This window comes from Scardinius erythrophthalmus (genome assembly GCF_964197995.2).
Source record: "Scardinius erythrophthalmus genome assembly, chromosome: 16".
NCBI lineage: Eukaryota > Metazoa > Chordata > Actinopteri > Cypriniformes > Leuciscidae > Scardinius > Scardinius erythrophthalmus.
This window is the reverse complement of record NC_138236.1, coordinates 28,341,522-28,362,156: the sequence shown is the minus strand read 5'-3', so window position 1 is coordinate 28,362,156 and position 20,635 is coordinate 28,341,522. Positions and strand designations below refer to the sequence as shown.

The following is a 20,635-nucleotide window of genomic DNA, read 5'->3' as shown; positions in this document are numbered from 1 at the left end:
AATTTGGTGGGCATGTAGCCCCACTAGACTTTTACGGAAAAATTTCGTTTGGTCCCCGGGGGCCACTCCCCCCCCCGCGCTGGGCCCCCCGAAACCCAAAAAATGCAGTTTTTCCTAAATAACTACCTGAACTGTGGCACCGAGGATGAAGAAATTTTTATTGTATGTTGGTCTTAAGGGCCCACATCAACCTAGCCCATAATCACTCATTTGTGATTTGCGCCCCTCCCATAAAAAATTAAAATGCAATATTATTCTGCTTTAATCGCCCCTATCTTCAGTTGAGATGTTCAGAACTGCACCATATTTCATGTGTATGATTAACTTGACATCCTCTGGGGGTATGCTAAGTTTCGTAGAATTTCATCCATGGGGGGGTATAAAATAAATTCATTTATGTGCACATTTAGTGACTGTACACTCATCGGCCTGTAGATGGTGGTGTTGAGTGAAGGGTTGCTGGTTTAGGATGATACTGTCACACACACACATGCAGGAATACAAACAAACGCAAGCATGCACACACACTGACATCCACACGCACAGACACACACCCATACACACACATACAAATCCACATGCACAGACACACACACACACGCGCACACACATGTACGCACGCATACATACACGCACACACACACACACACACACACACACACACACACACACACACACACACACACACACACAGACACACACTATGATTACATTTTATCAGCGTTATGGACATAACATGAAATACACACACTTTACAAGTGTCCTACAAACTCTGTGAAGTATTAAACAAACTGCCGATGTAGCATGAAAAAGACTTGCTTGAACACAATAAGTGTTTTTTGAAACTCATTTTTGTAATACATTATGTAGGGAAAACCACTGTTATGGATGTGACGTTTTCACATTATGGATGTTAAGTGTCTAAACTAATGACTTTTGATATAAAACTTAAATAGTAAGGGCAAATAATTACAAAACTCTAAATTATCCATGATCCACAGGAATACTCCAGACAGTCTTTTAAAATATACAACTTATATACATAAACATGCAATACAGCCAAATTGCTCCACGTCATTTATTTTTGTGGAAAGCCAGTGCAGGCCTGAGCGGCGGTCATATTTTGTACCGCCATGCGGTACATCTAGTTAAAATACTCATTGAAGTATTATCTGTTATATATATATATATATTTTTATAGTTCAAAAAAATACAATCAATGTTCAAATTTCGATTTTTTAAGAATTGTTGAAAGGTGTCTTTAACACTTTACCATATGGTTAATTAATTAGCATTAGTTAACTTCCTTAGTTAACATTAACTAATAATGAACAATACTTCTACAGCATTTATTAATCTTAGTTAATATTAATTTCACCATTTACTAATACGTTATTAAAATGAAAGGTTGTATTTGTTAACATTAGTTAATGCACTGTGAACTAACATGAACAAACAACGTAGCCTACAGCTGTATTTGTATTAACTAACATTAAAAAATATTAATAAATACTGTAACAAAAAGTATTTCTCATTGTTAGTTCATGTTAGTTAATACATTAACTAATGGTAACTAATTAACATTATTGTAAAGTGTTACCGTGTCTTTTTAATAAATGCAACACGTTCCCAAAGTCATGTGAAATAATCGTGTTACATAATCGTGATTTCAATACTGACCAAAATAATCGCGATTATGATTTTTTCCATAATCGAGCAGCCCTAATACAGAGACCAAAATATTGTTGGCCATTTTTACACCTGGAATTTACATTGGTTCTTCACTTAAGATGTGAAGAAAAGGGGAGACACTTTTTAAAGTGCTCTCTTTGGGGGAAAAACAACTTCCAAGTATAATCAAGTCCATCAAGTGATGTATAAGATTTTATTTTAGTATCATTATATTTCACTTACATAGCTGAATGTGGATAACAAAAAATGCATTTGCATTTATACACTTGGGGTCACATGATCCTTCAGAAATCATGATAAAAGGCTAACATTTCTTATTATCAATGTTGAAAACGTCTCAGGTTACTCATGCAACCATGGTTAGGAGACGCTGCGTCCCCTACGGGTCGCTATGGGGAATGCCTCCGGCATGACAGGTGTCTGAATCATGAGTCTAAACAAACAATAAACTTGACATTGGCAGGCGGCATCCTATGACGTCACCACTGGTGCGACCGTGAGTATAAAAGGGTACCTGTGAAATACGTCATCCACTTCTTTTCTGAAGGAGATGTGTGCAGGAATACCAAAAGCATGGCAAAGAGACGTAGCGTTTCAGGCCTTCTTTTCAGGAAGCCCTGAAGAGTGGAGGCCTCAAACAAGAGAACAACAACCCACAATCAGGCTATCTTGTAAGGAGGCTCACAGAGAGCCTAAAACTAACAATTTCTTTCCTAGCGGAGCTCTGGGGGAGCAGAGGCCTCAATAAAATAATACCCTATAGCAAGAGGAGGCCTAGCGATGTTCACAGCAGCCAAGGAGGCTCACAAGAGCCTAATCACTTAGCCTATGGCTGAGCTCATAGGACGAATACACTATGTCCTATGCCTGTCAAGGAAGCTACTTAACAGGAATAGCAGCCTGACAAAATAATGGGCAGAGCTCAGAGGAACGGTGGACTCTAATAGAACGACTCTCTATAGTGAGAGGAGGCCTAAATAGGGTCTAGTTCAAGAGCAGTGACCAAGTAGGCTCACAGAGAGCCTAAAAACTTAGACCCAGGCTGAGCTCAGAGGACAGAGGCCTTATGATAACGACTCTTTCTAGACTCCTTCCTTTCCAGAAAAGAAAAAGCTCCTTGCCTGTCTATTGTAGTAAGTCTTGCAAATGCATCATACCAGCGCATCCCACTTCTTAGGAGAGTCGACAGCATTCCACCCAAATGCGCGTCCCACATCCCTCGAGAACAGGGACGGCACGAACGGAGCTTTTCATTGAGAAATCCTCGCAATTTGCACAAACGCGCATGCTCCTCACACATGTACAAACAAACAGTCTCCTGAAGTCAAGAAAGAGGATGATGTATTTCACAGGTGCTCTTTTATACTCAGCTTTAGACACCTGTCATGCCGGATGCATTGCAGCGCAACAGTTTTATTATTAATAGAAAGAGCAACATTTGTTTGAAATTATTTTTTTTTTAACAACGAAAAACATCTGATAAATTCATCATTTGATAAATTTAAATCATCCTTGCTGAATAAAAGTAAAAAAAATAAATAAAATTCTTTCAAATAAATCTTTTAAATGGTAGTGTGCAAAATTAGACCACCAAATATATGCCTTGGGTGCATTTTCACCAGGCTTGTATGGTGGACAAGTCTGATACACTTGCATCAAACACATGTTTGTTCCATGTGTAAACAGAGACATAGAGTGCCTTTGCTTAAGATAGTAAGAAACACACATGCACTCACAACATTCTAGTAATGATATCAGTAAGAAAAAACACTCAGTGCATCTTATCAACCACATAGCAACACCCTGAACCACCCTGAAGTACAATACATTCAAACATTTACATTTGTCTTCTGTCCCCCTCTATAGATAAACCTCGGCTCTCCGTCCTCATACAACCAGCTAAAGAAGCGGAAGGCTCCAGCACCTCCACCCACACCGCCCCCAAGTACACCCGAACCAGTTATTTCCACCTCTATGCATACTGCACCTGTGCGGGCTTCCTGCAACCCCGTGCCAGTTGAAAGGACCCTGCTGCCTGCTCCCAGAGCCTCAACTCCCGCTGATGACTCTGATCTAAGCCATAGTATTGAGGATTCAGAGCCGGCCAGGTCCATCTGCAGTAGCTCCAGCGGTGATGATGCAGCTGCAGGATCCAGTAGCAGCAGTCTTGCTGAAGAACCTATCACACATCAGGCTCATGTGATATCTGCATACACCACATCTTCACTAGAACCTGAACCAGAGCCTGAACCAGATTCTGAGCACAAGGAAGAAGCAGCTCCTCTCACTATGCCAGAACAAAAACCAGGTCCAAGTTCAGAGGATCCAACACCCGAAGACCCAGTGCTGGAGATGGAGCTAAAAATGGAAGAGATGGAGAATAACCGTAATAGTGGAATAGGTAATGTAACAATCTCTGTTTCTGGAGATATCCATAAAAAAAAAATTAATTTAAAATGCAGTATTGTAAACAGAAACTAGCCACAGAATTACCTTTAACTTTTCCAGCATCATTATTGCTCATTAAGCTGGCAAATTGCAGAGGCTGGCATTTCAACAAGTTCCTGTTCAACACATGACCTATAAATGGAAAGATAATGTTAAACTGACATCAGAAGCTGCATGTCTAAAAGTGCATGCTGAGTTTCACATCAACTCACCATCTCCTTCACTCACTCTCTCACACTAAATCAGTTTAATATTGAATCTAGAGTGTTAGAGGGGGAACAACAGGTAAACAAGACCAGTATATCGAGTTTCAGCTCCAGGCCAACTTTATAACACTTCACTGATTTCTGAGAGCACAATATACAACCCCCCAGCCAAGATATCCCTGGTAATATACAGTAAACAGTTTCCAACATACAAATAAAGGCCAAAGTATACTTAGTTTCTTTTTTTTTACACATTCAGTAAAGGATACGTATAGTGTGTGTACACATGCAGTGTGGTATTGGTTGTTGGTATCAGAGCATTTTAATTAGTACGAGTACCAGAGGACAGTATCGGTAGTATTTAGGTTTCGAATTTTTAATTTTATGACATTTATAACATCATATATTTGCATATCCATGAGGTTAATAACATTGATTGGAAAACAGCATGAAACACAACCTAGTTAATTAACATCTTGTCTATCTTTGGAAAAGTCAATTTGAACTGTAAATCCGCTGTGACTGTCCCAAGTCTTTTGAAAGATACTGCAAAAACCATATAAGTGAAGATTGTTTGCCATCTCTTTTGGAAATTTTAAACCTCAGAAACAATACAAACTGCATGAATATTTAATGAAATGAGCATTGGTTAGTTTATAATTGCTTGTCTGTTGCTAAACAGCTTGGCCTAACATGTGAGCACTGCATTGTTTTACACGTTACACATTTAAGGGTTAATGTAGCACCTGACTTCAGGGTCGAAAGTAGTGCCATTTCAAAATAATTGGTGTAAAATGCTGCTTAACCCAGTTGCCTTAATGCAGGGTTTCTCAAACTCGGTCCTGGAGGGCCACTGTCCTGCACAGTTTAGCTCCAACCCTGATCAAACACACCTGAGCAAGCTAATCACTGTCTTCAGGATCACTAGAAACTTACATCTAGGTGTGTTTGATCAGGGTTGGAGCTAAACTGTGTAGGACAGTGGCCCTCCAGGACCGAGTTTGAGAAACCCTGCCTTAATGGGTGAAACCCCAGAGGACAACATAAAGGTAAAAGGCCATTTTCTCTTTCCTTGTCTCTTATTTCCACTCTCGCTAGATCAAACCAAAACATTCCCAGCCACATTCCCAGCTTCTTTTAACAAGGAATACTTTATGCAGTATACATATATACTGTAGATATTTCACCTTTTTAATGCAAGCAGAGGAACTGTAGATAGAAAAAATAATGAAAGGATATAAATCTATATATTATTCAATTTAATAACATTGTCTAAAATATTTAGGACAGGATTAAGAAGAAGTCAGCATAGAAAAACAAAACAAAACAAAAAAACACTTTAACACAGTAGATTTTGTAATTCATGTCCATTTCCCTTTCACTTTTGACATGACCAGCTCAAAGCCGTGGCAAAAGAATGGAGGAGGACATAGAGAGTTGGTTTGCAAGAATGAACATTAACATAAATAGAAAAATATAATAAAAACAAGAAAACATGGTCATCTGTAATGTCTGTCTGGTGCATGGATGTTAGTCTATCAAAGATAGAAAACTAAATACTAATACTAAATACTTAAACTAACAAACAAACCAAAATCAAACACTAATCAACCAGAAGCAAGCTCTTTCAACACTAGCAAAGCCTGAGGATACGTTCACACTGTCAGTCCAAATCCAATTTTTGTGCATATCCGATAGAAATCCGATCAGAATTAGCTAATGTGAACAGCAAGAAAATCACATGAATTGCATTTTTTACAAATCTGTTTCGAGCTACATCCATATGTACATCCTATTCAAATCGCATTTCTGGAAATCTGTTTCAGTCTGACTGATCTGATCGGATTTTGCGTGGTTTATGTGACTTTCTCACGCCACTTAAAATGCAAATGTCAGACGTTGTTATAGGAAACATGCTAAAAGTCGCTGCCGAAAACAAAGCTGTGTTGTTGCAAAGTGCCAGACGAGCAGAAAATGACAATATAGTGGAGACAACAGCATGGAAAAAAGCTGTGCATACCAGCCTGCCACTGCCTCAGAAGACGCGTAGTCCAGCGCACAGCTCAATATCTCTATTGCAAACCCCACCATGTTGCGGTTGTTGTTGTTTTTGGCTTATGCCTACCAACGCAACATCATTGCCATAGAAACCAATGCAGATATTTCAGAAAATGAAAGAGCTGCATGGATACACAAATTGGATCTGAACAGTTGCGATACACAGTGTGGACATCAATAATATTAGATCAGATTCAAATCGGATACACAAATAATCGGATTTGGACTGACAGAGTGAACGTAGCCTAAGCTTTTATAGAGGGAAGAACAGGTGGACATCGTTCCCTTGATGAGCCTCCTAGCCACACCCACTGACCGGCCTTAGGAAAGTAGAAGACCCATCACACTTTGGCCTCTCATAGCAGGGGTTTTGTTTTTATCTGTATTGGTAAAAAGCTTTATTAGGTTTGATTTAGATAACAGCCAGGCCACTCAGTGGGGCGAGTAGTAAAGGGAGTAGTAAATTTATAATCGTCTTAAATCTTTCCGGCATATAGTTTACAATCTGTGTGAATTTACTGTTAATAAAATGTCATTCTAATCTAAAGATCAAAAACTCCCCACTGTGGCCTTGGTACAAGCATTACTACACTGCTTTATCACTGAGCTCATTCATCACAGTAATTCAGATTATCATGTCTAATGAGCTAATATTCAAGTAATTTTTGTGGTCATTTAAATGATAGAAACCTCCATGAATTTTTGCAGATTTTGAAAGTGAATATGCTTGACAAACGCTTTAGATTTTTTCAGTTCTTAACTTCCTTTTCTTGACAGCAGGGACCACTTGCCACATAAGTAAACAATTAGACACAAAATATTGATCTGAGTCTACATTTTTTATTAGCTCTTTAAATGCAAAGCTTCCGCAGAGAAAGCAGTTGCTAGCGTGGCAAGTTCAAACTAGACGGATATTTAAGGGACACGGTACAGTCATACCACTTATTACACAGAATTTCGCCATGTAAATAATTATGGGGATAAGAGATATTGATTTCAGATTAAACAGATTTCAGATTGTTTTAAAATCGTACCTGTTTGTTATCCTGTAATCCAACATTGTACAAAACAATTGTCACAAAATGGGAGCAGCTGCGTTTGTATGAAACAAGAGAGAGCGAGTCCACGATACTGGATGGCATAATTAAAGGGATACCGTTTTTTCATATTAAACAATGTTATTCCCTTAACTAAGACGAGTTGATACATACCTCTCTCGTCTCAGTGCGTGCACTCAATCGCTCTGGCACGCGGCGACACTTTGATAGCACTTAGCTTAGCCTAGTTCATTCATTTTTACTATGCAGAGTCGAAGTGCTCCCAACTTCAAGTGCTATTCCGCCATACATTATAGCTATCCTTTTTACCCGCTTAGAAAAGCGACACGTTTTATTTTGTGTCACCATACTTGGTCGTGTAACTACTCATCTAACTGTATTTAAAATAGGGAAAACGTGGAGGTGTTTGGTCGCTTCTAGCTTCATCTCTGTTCGGTCCCTAATGAATGAACTGGGCCAAGCTAAGTGCTATCAAAGTGTCGCCGCGCGCCAGAGCGATTGAGTGCACGCACTGAGGGGCTGTTTACACCTGGCCATTTCATGCGTTTTCTCAGATCGGATAGCTATCTGATTTATCAAAACGATTCCATTTACACCTGGTCGCATAAATGTGTTTTTGCGAAACGGATTTAAATCCAATCTTCAACTCCCGCGCTATATGCAGATTTAATGGTGTGCACGTCACCGAAAGCAACTGATATGAGCTGCATTTTATTGATCATCAGCTACAATTTCTAAATCAAAGACCGCAATAAGAGAGAGCGGCAACAGCCCTGGTAAGATCATTTCGTTTCTTTACTTTTAATGATGATGATTGTGTGTCAAGCGCCTGCGACTTACTTTCACTTTGATTTGCGATAGTTTGCACGTTTGCTTAATGAAGAGATGCTCAGCTTCTCATCTGCGGTGACGCGCGTGTTCCAGTAGCGTCGTCATATCGGGCTATAACATGTCATTTAGCCTATAACACGCTCTCACGCGTTTATTTTTTTTAGCATTTTTGGGAGGAGTACAATTTGCATATGTGGTTTCAACAACCAGATGCATTTACACTTGTCCAGTTTCGTCTGGAATGCGGCCCAGACCACCTCCTGAAGTGGTTTGAGCGATCGGATTCAAATCCGTCTCGAATGCGTTTCAGAGGGCATTTACACCTGGTCTTTTCACGATCGGATAGCTATCCGATCTGAGAAAACGCATGAAGTGGCCAGGTGTAAACAGCCCCTGAGACGAGAGAGATATGTATCAACTCGTCTTAGTTAAGGGAATAACATAGTTTAATATGAAAAAATGGTGGAGTATCCCTTTAAATAACTGTACACAAAATATTGATTTGTTTTATTGTTTCGAGTTTTAATATTTTATTAGCTCACCAAAAGCAAAACTTCCATGAAGAAAAACCGTTGCTTGCAAGCGTATAGTGCTGCTGACAACCTGGATGAGCCTGTTATCTGTTTTGAGCGGTTGTTATCTGGTAATGGCATGATTGACCAATCAGAATCAAGTATTCCACAGAGCCGTGTAATAAATACATATAACAACAGCATGAGTGGACACGTATCCTATAGTAATTGAATGGAGCTTTTGTTCCGTTAGCTGCTGAACTGGCATTACTGAGACTGATATATTACTTACTGAATACTGTCCCATCGCTTCTCAAAACACCCCACAAACATTGTTTCTCTTTAAAGGTCCCATGACTTGCTATTTTTTGTAGGCTTTAATATAGGCCTTAGTGGTCCCTAGTACTGTATCTGAAATCTCTTTTCAAAAATTCAGCCTCGGTGCAGAATTATAGCCACTACAAGCCAGTCCAACACTCGCGTTACAGTGTGTGTATTCACACACATAAACTGCATGGCTGCATAGCTAATGTGACAGCCACATTCTACGTGTAACAGTCTAGGCAACCATAAACAGTAAAGCAACACACTTATATATCATTAGTTGACTTACTGTTCCGAGGTGTGTAGCTGAGTCAAAGAGAGTGATCCAGACTTTAGTTTCAGACGTTCAGCAAGCCCAGCTCTGTATTAACCCTTCGGTGTTCATTTGTACATCCAATTATTGAGCAATTGTTATGCTTCGCTCGCTCAAAAGCCATGATATCTCTCGTGGACAAACTAAAATCGTGCGCGCGCGTTCCTACTTCCTTCCTAGCTCATTTTCTCATGGGCGGAAAATATTCTCTGGGCGGGCAAAGCAGAGACAGGGGAGGTAACATTCCTCCTTATAACGTCACAAGGAGGAGATTCAAGATCAGCGCGATTGAGCTTCCATTTTCTCAAAGGCAGAGAAAGATAGCAAAAGCTCTATTTACAGCGATTGAAATTTCTAGAAACTTGGGGACCATATACAGGCTAGGGGAACTCATATTAATGTTAAAAAACCTCAGAAAGTGAAAATTTCATGTCATGGGACCTTTAAACTCCTGCTGGCTTCAAGATAACCTCCACAGGAGAGGGACAAGATAATGAGTAAACATTTAGATGTCACGTCATGACTGATGTAACTCCACTCATGTTGTTCTGCTCCTTGATTTATTCCGGTACATCCAAATGACTCATAAGTTGACTACCTCAGTCTCTGGAGTTGTGCTTTGTATATAACATTGATAATGTATACAGGGCATTGCAAAACCCTTACCCCAATCTCCGAACACTGGCATTTTGTTCCAAAAAACTGAAACTAACTGATTGTTTAAATGTTACAATGCAGTATGTTAAAAAATAGAAAATTGATTGAACAAAAAACAGAACACTTTTGTTGTTTGCTTCAGTATATAAACCCAACACCATAGTAAATGCATTTACATGCACTTTAAATGTTCAAATATTAGTTTATGCATTGTGTTTTATATAGACAAAGAGACAGACAGAAACTTTATCTGAACTATACAAAATACTAATGTAGATTGATTAAAACTGTGTGCAAACAGTGCAATGTGGTAAGGTCACTGTTTGCAGCAATGACAGTCTTTTGTGGTACATACTGTACATAGCAGCATTGCATCTGCTGTTTTGGTGTATTTTTTGCTTATTTGGGGTATTCTTCTAGTTTGTTCAGGTTGGTCGAAAGGCATTTATAAATTTCAGAAGAGTTTCAGAAGAGCCACATATTCTAATTTGGATGAAGATCAAGGCTTTGACTGGGCCATTTTAGGACATTCGCCTTTTTGTTCGACACTCCAGTGATACTTTGATTTTGTGTTTGGAATCATTGTCCTAGAGATGAACTTTCTAAAAAGTCATTGTTCTATTTAATAACACGTCCACTCACTGCTAATAAAAGCAGACCCACAACATGATGCTGTTACCACCATGCTTTACTCTAATTTGAACCACGCACCCTCCAGATTTAGCTAAAAACCTTGATGTTGTTACTTTGCAGTCAGTTCACTAGTAAGCTGTTTAGATGCTTTCAATCATTCTTCAGGAGTAAATGGTAGTCTTATGCAGGCCAGTGTTGTGCTCTTGGTATAGTTGACTAGTGCACCTTTGTGCTCAATTATTGAACTCTGTAGCTTCTTCAACGTGATCTTTGTCCTTTCTATGTCCTTTCTTTCCTGTTTGAACAGAGAATATTAAGCATTCACTCTTATGCAACACAGGAAATCAATGCTTAAGCAAACAGCATTTTTCAGATTTCATTCTTCTAAAGAGAAAATGCATCTTTAAAGAGAGAATTATGGTTTAGGTTATGCATACAGAGGAACTGCAAATGTCCTTTGAATATCATTAAACCAGTACTAGAAAGAGGTTCTGGCTCAGTATCTCTGTTTTCTACCCCTAAACTAACCCAGTTTATTTATTCATTGAAGTGTTTGGTAATTAGCCCAGTATTCTAATTAGGTGGATTACTCAAACGGGTGAAAAAACATTCAGTGAGGTTTTTTTTTTTACTGGAGCTGAGTGTTCTTGGACTAAAAAAATGCTGATGTATCTGAGTAACAGACCAGCTATATGTGATGACAGAATAGGAGTGTCCCACTGCTAAAGAGCCTCATACTCACATAATTATTAACATAGACAGGTGTTAGCCATCAATTGCTAAAAGAAAAACGAGACAAACACTGAAGTCAGTTGCAATTTCTGGTTCACGCAGACTTTAATTCTTATTACAGGCTGCAACGCTGGTGAGAGAAAATACAGTGGCAAGAGCTACTGGCAATTTGTAGAGCTACTGGAGTGTCCCAGGTCACCTCCAACCTTTCCCCTTCCTTTAGGGAGGACTTCCAAGATGCCTCTTACAATCATTTACTGACCACCCTTCAGTGTAGGTCCCATACTTTTAACTTCAGACCCTCTTTAAAGCTCTCTACTTTTTTGTCTGACAATATTTTTTCATCAATTGTTTTTTTCTTGAGTTCGTCTCCTACAGATATGCTGCCTCAATGTAGACCCTCAGTTTTTTCCTTTTAGCTTGGTTCCTCTTTTCCATTTCTAAGCTTCTCAATGTGTTTATGGTTAAAGATATCCCTTTTTTGCTTTTCCTTAGATGTCAACTTAGTGTGTGTCTGCACATAGTAATTCTGTGAAGACTGATCAGTGACTCATTTCCCATAAGTTCATGGTTCACACTGTCCTTGTTATAACAGGTTCAGAAGGAAGTTCTCATTTCAACACATATCATTTCCCATTTACTCTGCCTATCTTTGATGAGAGATTGTGATGACAAACCACTTCATCCAGTAAGAGGTCACATTAAACATTTTGGACTTCTGTTTGGATACAAATGAGTCATTCTCTTTAAAAAGCAGAACTCTGGTTTGCAATGTTTTCACAAAATGCATATTTAATATTTGGCACAGCTGAATCATTTGGCATGCTTTGTTTGCTGAGTTCTACTGACACAGTCTCTCTATTGCCAAGATTTGATGTTATGTTCATTCCTGTACTTTCTTAGATTAGAAGAAGCAAAACCTTTTAATGTAGGCCTACCTGTTAACTTAGAAGTGAAAACCGGTTACATGGTAAGGAAGACCTCACACTGTAACAACAAAGCGGCAAATTTTTATTTAGGTCCGTTTAATTCACACAGGGACATCCGATTTATGTGTGTGTGTGTGTGTGTGTGTGTGTGTGTGTGTGTGTGTGTGTGTGTGTGTGTGTGTGTGTGTGTGTGTGTGTGTGTGTGTGTGTGTGTGTGTGTGTGTGTGTTCTGTTGTATAAATTAAAATGTGAATTAGGGTTGTGCGATTCAGGGCAAATATCTAATTACGATTTTTCTGACAGATATTGCGATTTGATTTGCAATTTAATTATGTAAAGTCAAGCTTCAGATCAATATTCTCAATAGTGTGGAGCACACACTCTAAATTAAAGGAGTACAACATGCCTTTAACTTTAGACTCCTCCACTACCGTGTAGTCTAGTAGATGTTGTGTGCCTTTCTATTAGTGTTCATTTTGTCAGCTATTTTTTTATTATTATTTAGTCTTAGTCCTGTGTCAAATGTACTTTTTAGTTATCATATTTAGTCAACCATGTCCTGTTTTTGTTTAGTCAAGTTTTAGTCGACTAAATGTCTGAGCATTTTGTCTAGTTTTCGTCATGCTGCATAATGGTTAAATTGATAATCCTGATTATTTTGCTCAAAATTATAATCATAACGATTGTTGTCATTTGAGAAATGTAACATTTCATCATAATTCTTGCACTTTCACCTATAAGCTCAAATCAAGAGAATGTCAACTAATACACATGGTTTATTTTACCTCATTTAGTTTCGAGATCCATGTTTGGATTTTTTTGCAGTTCATCACTGAGAAGGTTTGATCGCAGATTTAGTCGCAGCAAACAGCGCAAGCAGTTCATGACAGAACACAGACCGACTGAATGACACTTAATTCATTTAAGCAGAAAATCTCTGATGGAGATCGCTAAACTGCAGGTTTCTTGTTGTTCATCCGCAATTCATCAGCAGTGTAGAGAGAGCGCGTGCGCATGGTTGCCAGATTGCAAAAATTAAGTAAAAGACTGGGTAGAAAACATGTTCTTTTAACAGAAAAACTTGATTGGAGGATTTAAATTGTTAAAATCCGCAAGCAGGAATGCTCGAAGCGGCTTGTTAAAAACAGTCAAATTTTTTTCTCATTTTTTTCTGACAAAAACAAAGAGTGATTTTGGTCAAGTTTCTATTTTTTTTTAACTACATTTAGTCTTGTCTTTTTTCGTCAACGATATTGCATGTTTATTTAGTCACAGTTATCGTTTAACGATGTTGGTATCGTCTCGTCTTCGTCTTGTCTTACTCATGGAAAAAAAGGTCGTCAACGAACATTTTTCGTCACGTTAACCAAATGAACACTACTTTCTATCCAATAGATGGTTTGCTTCTTTGGGGTAGCACAGATGTGCGCTCACTCAGTTGATTAGTAAGACTGCCACACAAAGAGGACAGTCATGCCTTTGCTCTGGGTCATATTTTTCATATCACATCCACATCGCAGCCTTTTGCAATAAGCTAATCGCAACATTTCAAATCGCGATTGTGATTCGATTACGATTAAACGTTCAGCCCTAATGTGAATAGTTATAAAATGGATGGTTCTGTCTCTAAAATTTTATTCAATTGACTTTTTGACTCATTGAAAAACCTCGTAAATAAACATTAGACTTAATATTATTGTGTAGCCCTTCCCTTTGTATATTAAATAATACGCTTAGTATGTCGCATGATATAAACACTCCAGTGCACTCATACAGTTTAGAAATGGTTTAACTTAAAATCATAAAAACAGATATTTGAATCTTGATTTACCAAATTCTTATGCTACAGTAGCTCTTGCCACGGTATTTTCTCTCACCAGCCTTGCAGTCTGTAATAAGAAAGCCACAATATGTCATTTTTTTCGCGCTAGGGGTCGCTAACCTCTTACAATAACGAAGGCGTAGATTGATGACGCAGTGAATAAGCGGAATCATGGAATTTGTCATCATGCCGATGGATCTAATAATGTTTATGGATGAGCGAATACATTCATGATTTTTAACATGACTGTGGAATGAAGCAGGTCGCTATTGCTAATGAGAAACAGATATCAGCGCCACACGTGAGTCCCGCAGATAAAAGGAATGAATAGATTTCATTCTACCGAACTACCCACAAGTGCTGAATTAATACTCAAACTGTTCAGGTTATAATAACAAATTTAAATTGTGAGCTAACACAGCGCTGTTTCACTTGGTCTACACTATCATACTAAACTGCATTTGAGTGTGTTGAAAGTTATAATGTTATTCTATGTGTACTATGGCTATATGAGACTGCCAGTAAGCTAGATCAACATTAGAAAAACATACTGATTATATTCTAACATTTCATCTTGTTGAGCTATATAACAATTCGTTTTATGTACATTTACTCACCTTTCTAATAAAGTACATGCAAGAGTGGCGTCTCTGTCAAGTCATGACTCATGAAGCTCAGTGTCAAGTCAAAGTTTGTCGGGACGTGGAGCTCTCGGCATCTCGAAAACGCCACGCCGATATTGATCCTCGTTTTATTTCTAATTTTGTCCAAAAGTCTGCTTGCCATGGTCCATAATGTTTGAACGAAACAACAACAGCGTGCTGCTAGACGTTACGCAGTTGTCCACTTCTGTCGCTATGGTTACTATGACAGTAGTATATACGATATTGTAATAATGATAATTTAAGTACACAATTTAAAGAAACATATAACACTGTGCAAGTGGTTTTTGGATATTTTGATACAAAATTCTTACATATTGTACCATTAATGTGCGCTTACAAAGTAAATAGTGTCAATTTTGATTTCATGACGACCTTAACAAAGCATGCTGCATCCATTGACGGTGGTTTACTAATAATTGGTACTTCTTCATCAGTGTTATTCACCTGTCATTTCCCTCTGATTTTTATTGAACCCTGTTTCCACCACACTTGAGTAAAAAATATGATTCTGTAAGTCATAATAATGAGAAACCTTCTCATTAATATGACTTTTATCTCATTATGAGAAAGTTTCTCATAATAATGGAAAACTTTATCATAATAATGACTCAGTTTCTCGTAATCATAAGAAATGTCTCATAATTATTACTTCTATGCAAGCAGCTAAGCAGAAGGGAGTGGTATGTTAGTGACATCCGCTAGTCAGACGGTGTAAATGCGAGAACACAGCAAACATGTCGCGTTCTGCAAAACAGTTGTTTTTGTTAAAATCAGCGTAATCTACAAAGTTCTATCTATAATATTAAATAAAATGAATGCTGAATTATCAGTATATCTTCTTAGGGCTGTGATGATGGCTGTTTTTTACCGTGGTACCTTAATTAAATACATTTTGAAATATAAAAAAAAAATTAAAAGAAATAAACAAACATCCATTTCGTAACAAACATGTGTTTATTTTAGCACTTCCATCAGTGAAACAACACACTACAGCCTGTAAAACATTGAAATAAATATCAGTAAACAATGGTAACCTACATAATATAAGAAAGTTAAATATTATTTGAAAAACATTCATTTTATATTTCCCCACAAAGATGCATCATATAGCCTGCGCTCTGCGCTTTAAGAAGGACCTTGGGACATGAGCAGGAAAGAGACCATCTCTTTTCTAATATCGTCATGCTTTTTCCTGATGTTCCAAGCAACTAACACCTGTTGTAAAAGGTCTGAAGAGTGAATTTTATCTTCCACAGGGGCAAGACATTTAGGCTATATTTGATTTTGCGCTGACAGAGTAAAATCACTGGCGTGGGTGAAATGCTTTATACAAATAAACTTGGCACAACTCAAATACACACAAATCAAAATTCTAAATCCTTTTAGTCACTTTATTTCACAGTTTCCACAGGGGAATAATACAACAGATGTTTCGGCTCGCAGGCCTTCTTCAGTGTGTTGGTTTATGTGTTAATATAACATGCATTTCGCATAGACTTCTATTGAATAAAAGATATACTTTATAAATGAATAAAATATTATGACAGCCCGTCTCATTAACTGATAATGTATCATTAATTTTTATTTAATAATTATTATTAGGGACGCACTAATACCAGTATCGGTATTGGGCCCGATACTGTGCTCTGATACTCGTACTCGTACTCATTAAAATGCTCCAATACTAGCAACCGATACCACGTAGCAGTGTACAGTGTTTGTGTCCAGACAAAGAAACACAGACAACAGAAAGTATAATGGGGATAAAAAATAAGGCTATAAATTAAGTATATGGATCTGTAAAACATGAACTGTTATGTGATTTATGTATAACTAGTGGTTCCCCACATATGCAGTTTTACTTCACATTTCACTAGACTTTTTTCAAATGATGAAAACTAGCTACTGTTAGCCTAGATGTATTTTGCAGCCAGGGCAGTCTAGCAACTCTCCATTGACTTTCGAGCTGCAAAAACCTAAATTGGGTCAGGCCAATCACGTCGTCTATAGAGTAGGCGGGGCAGGCTTAACATAATGACGGCTGCTGCTGGCGAACAGCTTTCGAATCATCTTTGTCCGCGACTCTGGAGGACTTGGAGTTAGGTTTTTCTTTGAGAAAAGAGCATAGAACGGCACTTAAGTCATTCTTAAAAAAAGGAAGATGTGTTCGAAGTTTTGCTGGCCAGATATGGCAAAAGTTGAATCTATCAACTAGCTCCGCTGTTGGGAAAACGCTCTGGTTGGTTGAAGCGCTGTCCTATTGCGTGCAGAGGGAATTTGAAAGACAGCCGTTTATCCCGCCCCTCGGATTGAGCCGTGTCTATGGTGAGTTGCCAGACCTAACATCTTGATGTAGGTCTGGCTTGCCAGGCTAAGCTACTGTTAGACCTACCTGAAAACCACCCAAAACACTGTTTTATTTTTTTTTAATTTGTAGCCTTTTTTGTTTTATTGTATTTATTTGTGCTATTTGTAATTAGGGCTGCAACTAACGACTATTTTAATAGTCGACTAGTCACCGACTATTGAAACGATTAGTCGACTAATCGAATAATTATTACATTTTTCTAAAATTTAGCATGAGATTGCTTTAATTCTGTGGAAAATGATAGTAAACACAAGAAAGAAGGGGGTACTTCAATGAAAAATGCATATTTTATTGAACTTTGCTGCTGATAGGCCCCGTTCATACTAAAAGTAAATAAAATGCCCTGTCTAAAACCAATTAGGCACAGTGCTCAGTCAGTATAGACATAAATGTATAAATAAAGAAACTTTATCATTTTTATAAAGGACAGGCACATTTGTTTTATAAGAAAAAATAAATTAAAATCAAGTAAACATTTTCTTCCTGTAAACCAGGGGCAGGCACATTAGCAGCAAAACAGTAAACAAAAATATTAAGTGCATTTTGTGAGATATCTGCAATACTGACTCAGTGAGGGCATTCGCCTGTTGTGGGGTGCACGTCTGCTTCTTTTGCAGAAAGGGGTCCATGGTGGCTCTCTTCTTCAGACTGCATGCATTTAATTTTAAATACTTTTGTCAGGCACAGTCGGGCATAACGTTAAATCCTTTTTTTTTTTTTTTTTTTTTTGCGAAAATACGCTTATAAAATGTACAATGTACATCCAAAACAAAACGTATTGGCTTCCATGTTATTTAAATCTTACCGAGGCGAGTCAAACTCCGTTTCATTCAACTGTCCGACGTGCTTTCTCTTTAAATGTTCGTGCATCACCGAGGTGCTGCCGTGATACGCAAGGACTGCTTTGCAAAACCATGCAGGTAATCTTTTTATTCGCCGTATCCAGGCTAAAATGCTCCCAAACTTTAGATGTTTTGGTACGCGCAGCTGCTGCGTTGGACGCCGCCATTTCTGTATGTTATCGCTCAGCAGAGAAGCTAATAAGCATGTGCGACTCTCGGCAGAGATTGTAATGAAGAGAGATGCCTCACTCGGTCAGAAAAAACATGTCTGGCGACAACTTCGACAATGAAATTCATTGTCGACTATTTCTATTATCGATTTTTGTCGACAACGTCGACGAATCGTTGCAGCCCTATTTGTAATTTGATTAATTGTTCTTATTTTATTACTGACAGCTTACAATGTTTTAAATGTACATTAATTAGGCTAGTATTTTTTTACTGTAATATGAAAATTGGAATAGAGAATTGTGATATTTTACTGATATCTAAACATTTGAACCACTGACCCAATCCTCACTGAGTCCTGCTGGAGTAGCTCTAAATATGTGCTGTGCAATTAAATGATAGATAAAATATGATAGAGCAATAGAATGAAGAGTAAAAGTAACAGACGCTCATTCAATACATTTTTAACATGCTTAAGCATGGAAATAACCAGCCCGTTCTCATCCCAAGGCGTCATATACTGACGCTTTTGACATTTCGTCTACATCGAACGCACATGGCACCCTTTACCGTCAATATGAGACGCAGATAGATATGGGCCAGAAGGCGCCTCCTAGCGGTCTAACCCTAACCCTACCTCAGACCTAAACCTACCCATAACCGAACAAAGCTCTGTGCGTGTCATATTGACGCTGAAGGGTGCCATGTGCGTTCGATGTAGACGAAATGTTAAAAGCGTCAGTATATGACGCCCTAGGATGAGAATGCGTTGAAATAACTGAAGGACATATATATGCTTAACAAATTAACCCCCTGAGGTCGGCTATCGCGCCGGCGCGATAGGCTCGTTTTTTTCCGTATGAGTGCAAAAAAATAATAAAATAAAAATATTAATTTTTATCTTTTAGGCTTGTTTTGTACATCAATCGATTCTGTTAAATGTGTATTATTTTTGTGTATACTCACAATAAAAACAAAGTGTTGTGCTTTTTGCCAAATAAAGAAAAATATACGTGATGCGAGTTCTGCCTTCTATCTGCCAGTGTCGTCCATTCTGAAACGCGTCCGAAAATGAACAATAACTCAGCGAATACTCAGTCAAACAGGCAAACAGACATACAGGCATGAAGCTTGAATTCTCTTCTCTTAAATGAAGTAATTTATATAAAAAACAAATATTCTCATTTTGTGAAATCTGTATTAAAAGAGAGCGATTCCAGTCGACCTAATTAGAGCTAATTCAAATGTAATGTGACTCCGCCTACGGAGAGCGCGCACTATTCAAACGCAAATGAATGAGGCAATCCAAGCAAACCTGTGAACGCCCACATATCAGTTTATTCAGATCATTACTTTAACACTGTCTCGCAGCACTGTGAGCAATAACAATAATGAAAAAAGTACCTCAGAAGTGCGGGTATATCGAGGAGCGAGCTGAGGAATACTGTAAGTTTTTTTTTCTTCTCACGTGAATCGGGTTTCTGTTTTTGATGAATGAACGGCAGAGATGCGCGCTGTTTACCACAGCTCGCAAAACGACAGTTTAAATTTAAATCGCGTGTGTGAATGAATGAGGATGTTTTAGCAAACTGTATTACTATGAGTAAAAATCGACTGAAATATGTTGAAATAAAATGTAGGCTATTTGTATAAGCAATACATATTAAACTGCAATTTTATATGCCCTAATATTTCATAAAAACAACGTTACAGTCAGGCGAAATATGAAAGACAACATTTTGTTGACTAGATTTGAGTACAGTTTTTACTGTAGAATATACTGCCACATAAGCTTTTGATGAAAAAAGTACCTCAGAAGTGCGGGTATATCGAGGAGAGAGCTGAGGAATACTGTAAGTTTTTTTTTTCTTCTCACGTGAATCGGGTTTCTGTTTTTGATGAATGAACGGCAGAGATGCGCGCTGTTTACCACAGCTCGCAAAAAGACAGTTTAAATTTAAATCGCGTGTGTGAATGAATGATGATGTTTTAGCAAACTGTATTACTATACTGAGATGAGTAAAAATCGACTGAAATATGTTGAAATAAAATGTAGGCTATTTGTATAAGCAATACGTATTAAACTGCAAATTAACATTTATATGCCCTAATATTTCATAAAAACAACGTTACAGTCAGGCGAAATATGAAAGACAACATTTTGTTGACTAGATTTGAGTACAGTTTTTACTGTAGAATATACTGAATATATATATCAAATAAGCTTTTGTTTAGCAATTTATATATATATATATAAAATAAAGTCATCAACTAAGATGTTAGCTGTTCCAATTTTGGCTATATTCAAACTAATGAATACATAGATAGGCCTAAAATGTAGGCCTATAATCTTTTTTTTTTTTTTACAAAGAAAGAG

At 37.8% G+C, this 20,635-nt stretch overlaps 1 protein-coding gene across 1 annotated transcript in view; it reads left to right on the top strand.

The window, feature by feature from the left end:
* Positions 1-20,635, top strand: part of cobl (cordon-bleu WH2 repeat protein) — a 155,772-nt gene that overhangs the window by 97,896 nt on the left and 37,241 nt on the right. Inside the window, exon 8 of the mRNA XM_081388427.1 lies at positions 3,559-4,093. Within this exon, the coding sequence (XP_081244553.1) occupies positions 3,559-4,093 (535 nt within the window). The remainder of the gene's footprint in view (positions 1-3,558; positions 4,094-20,635) is intronic.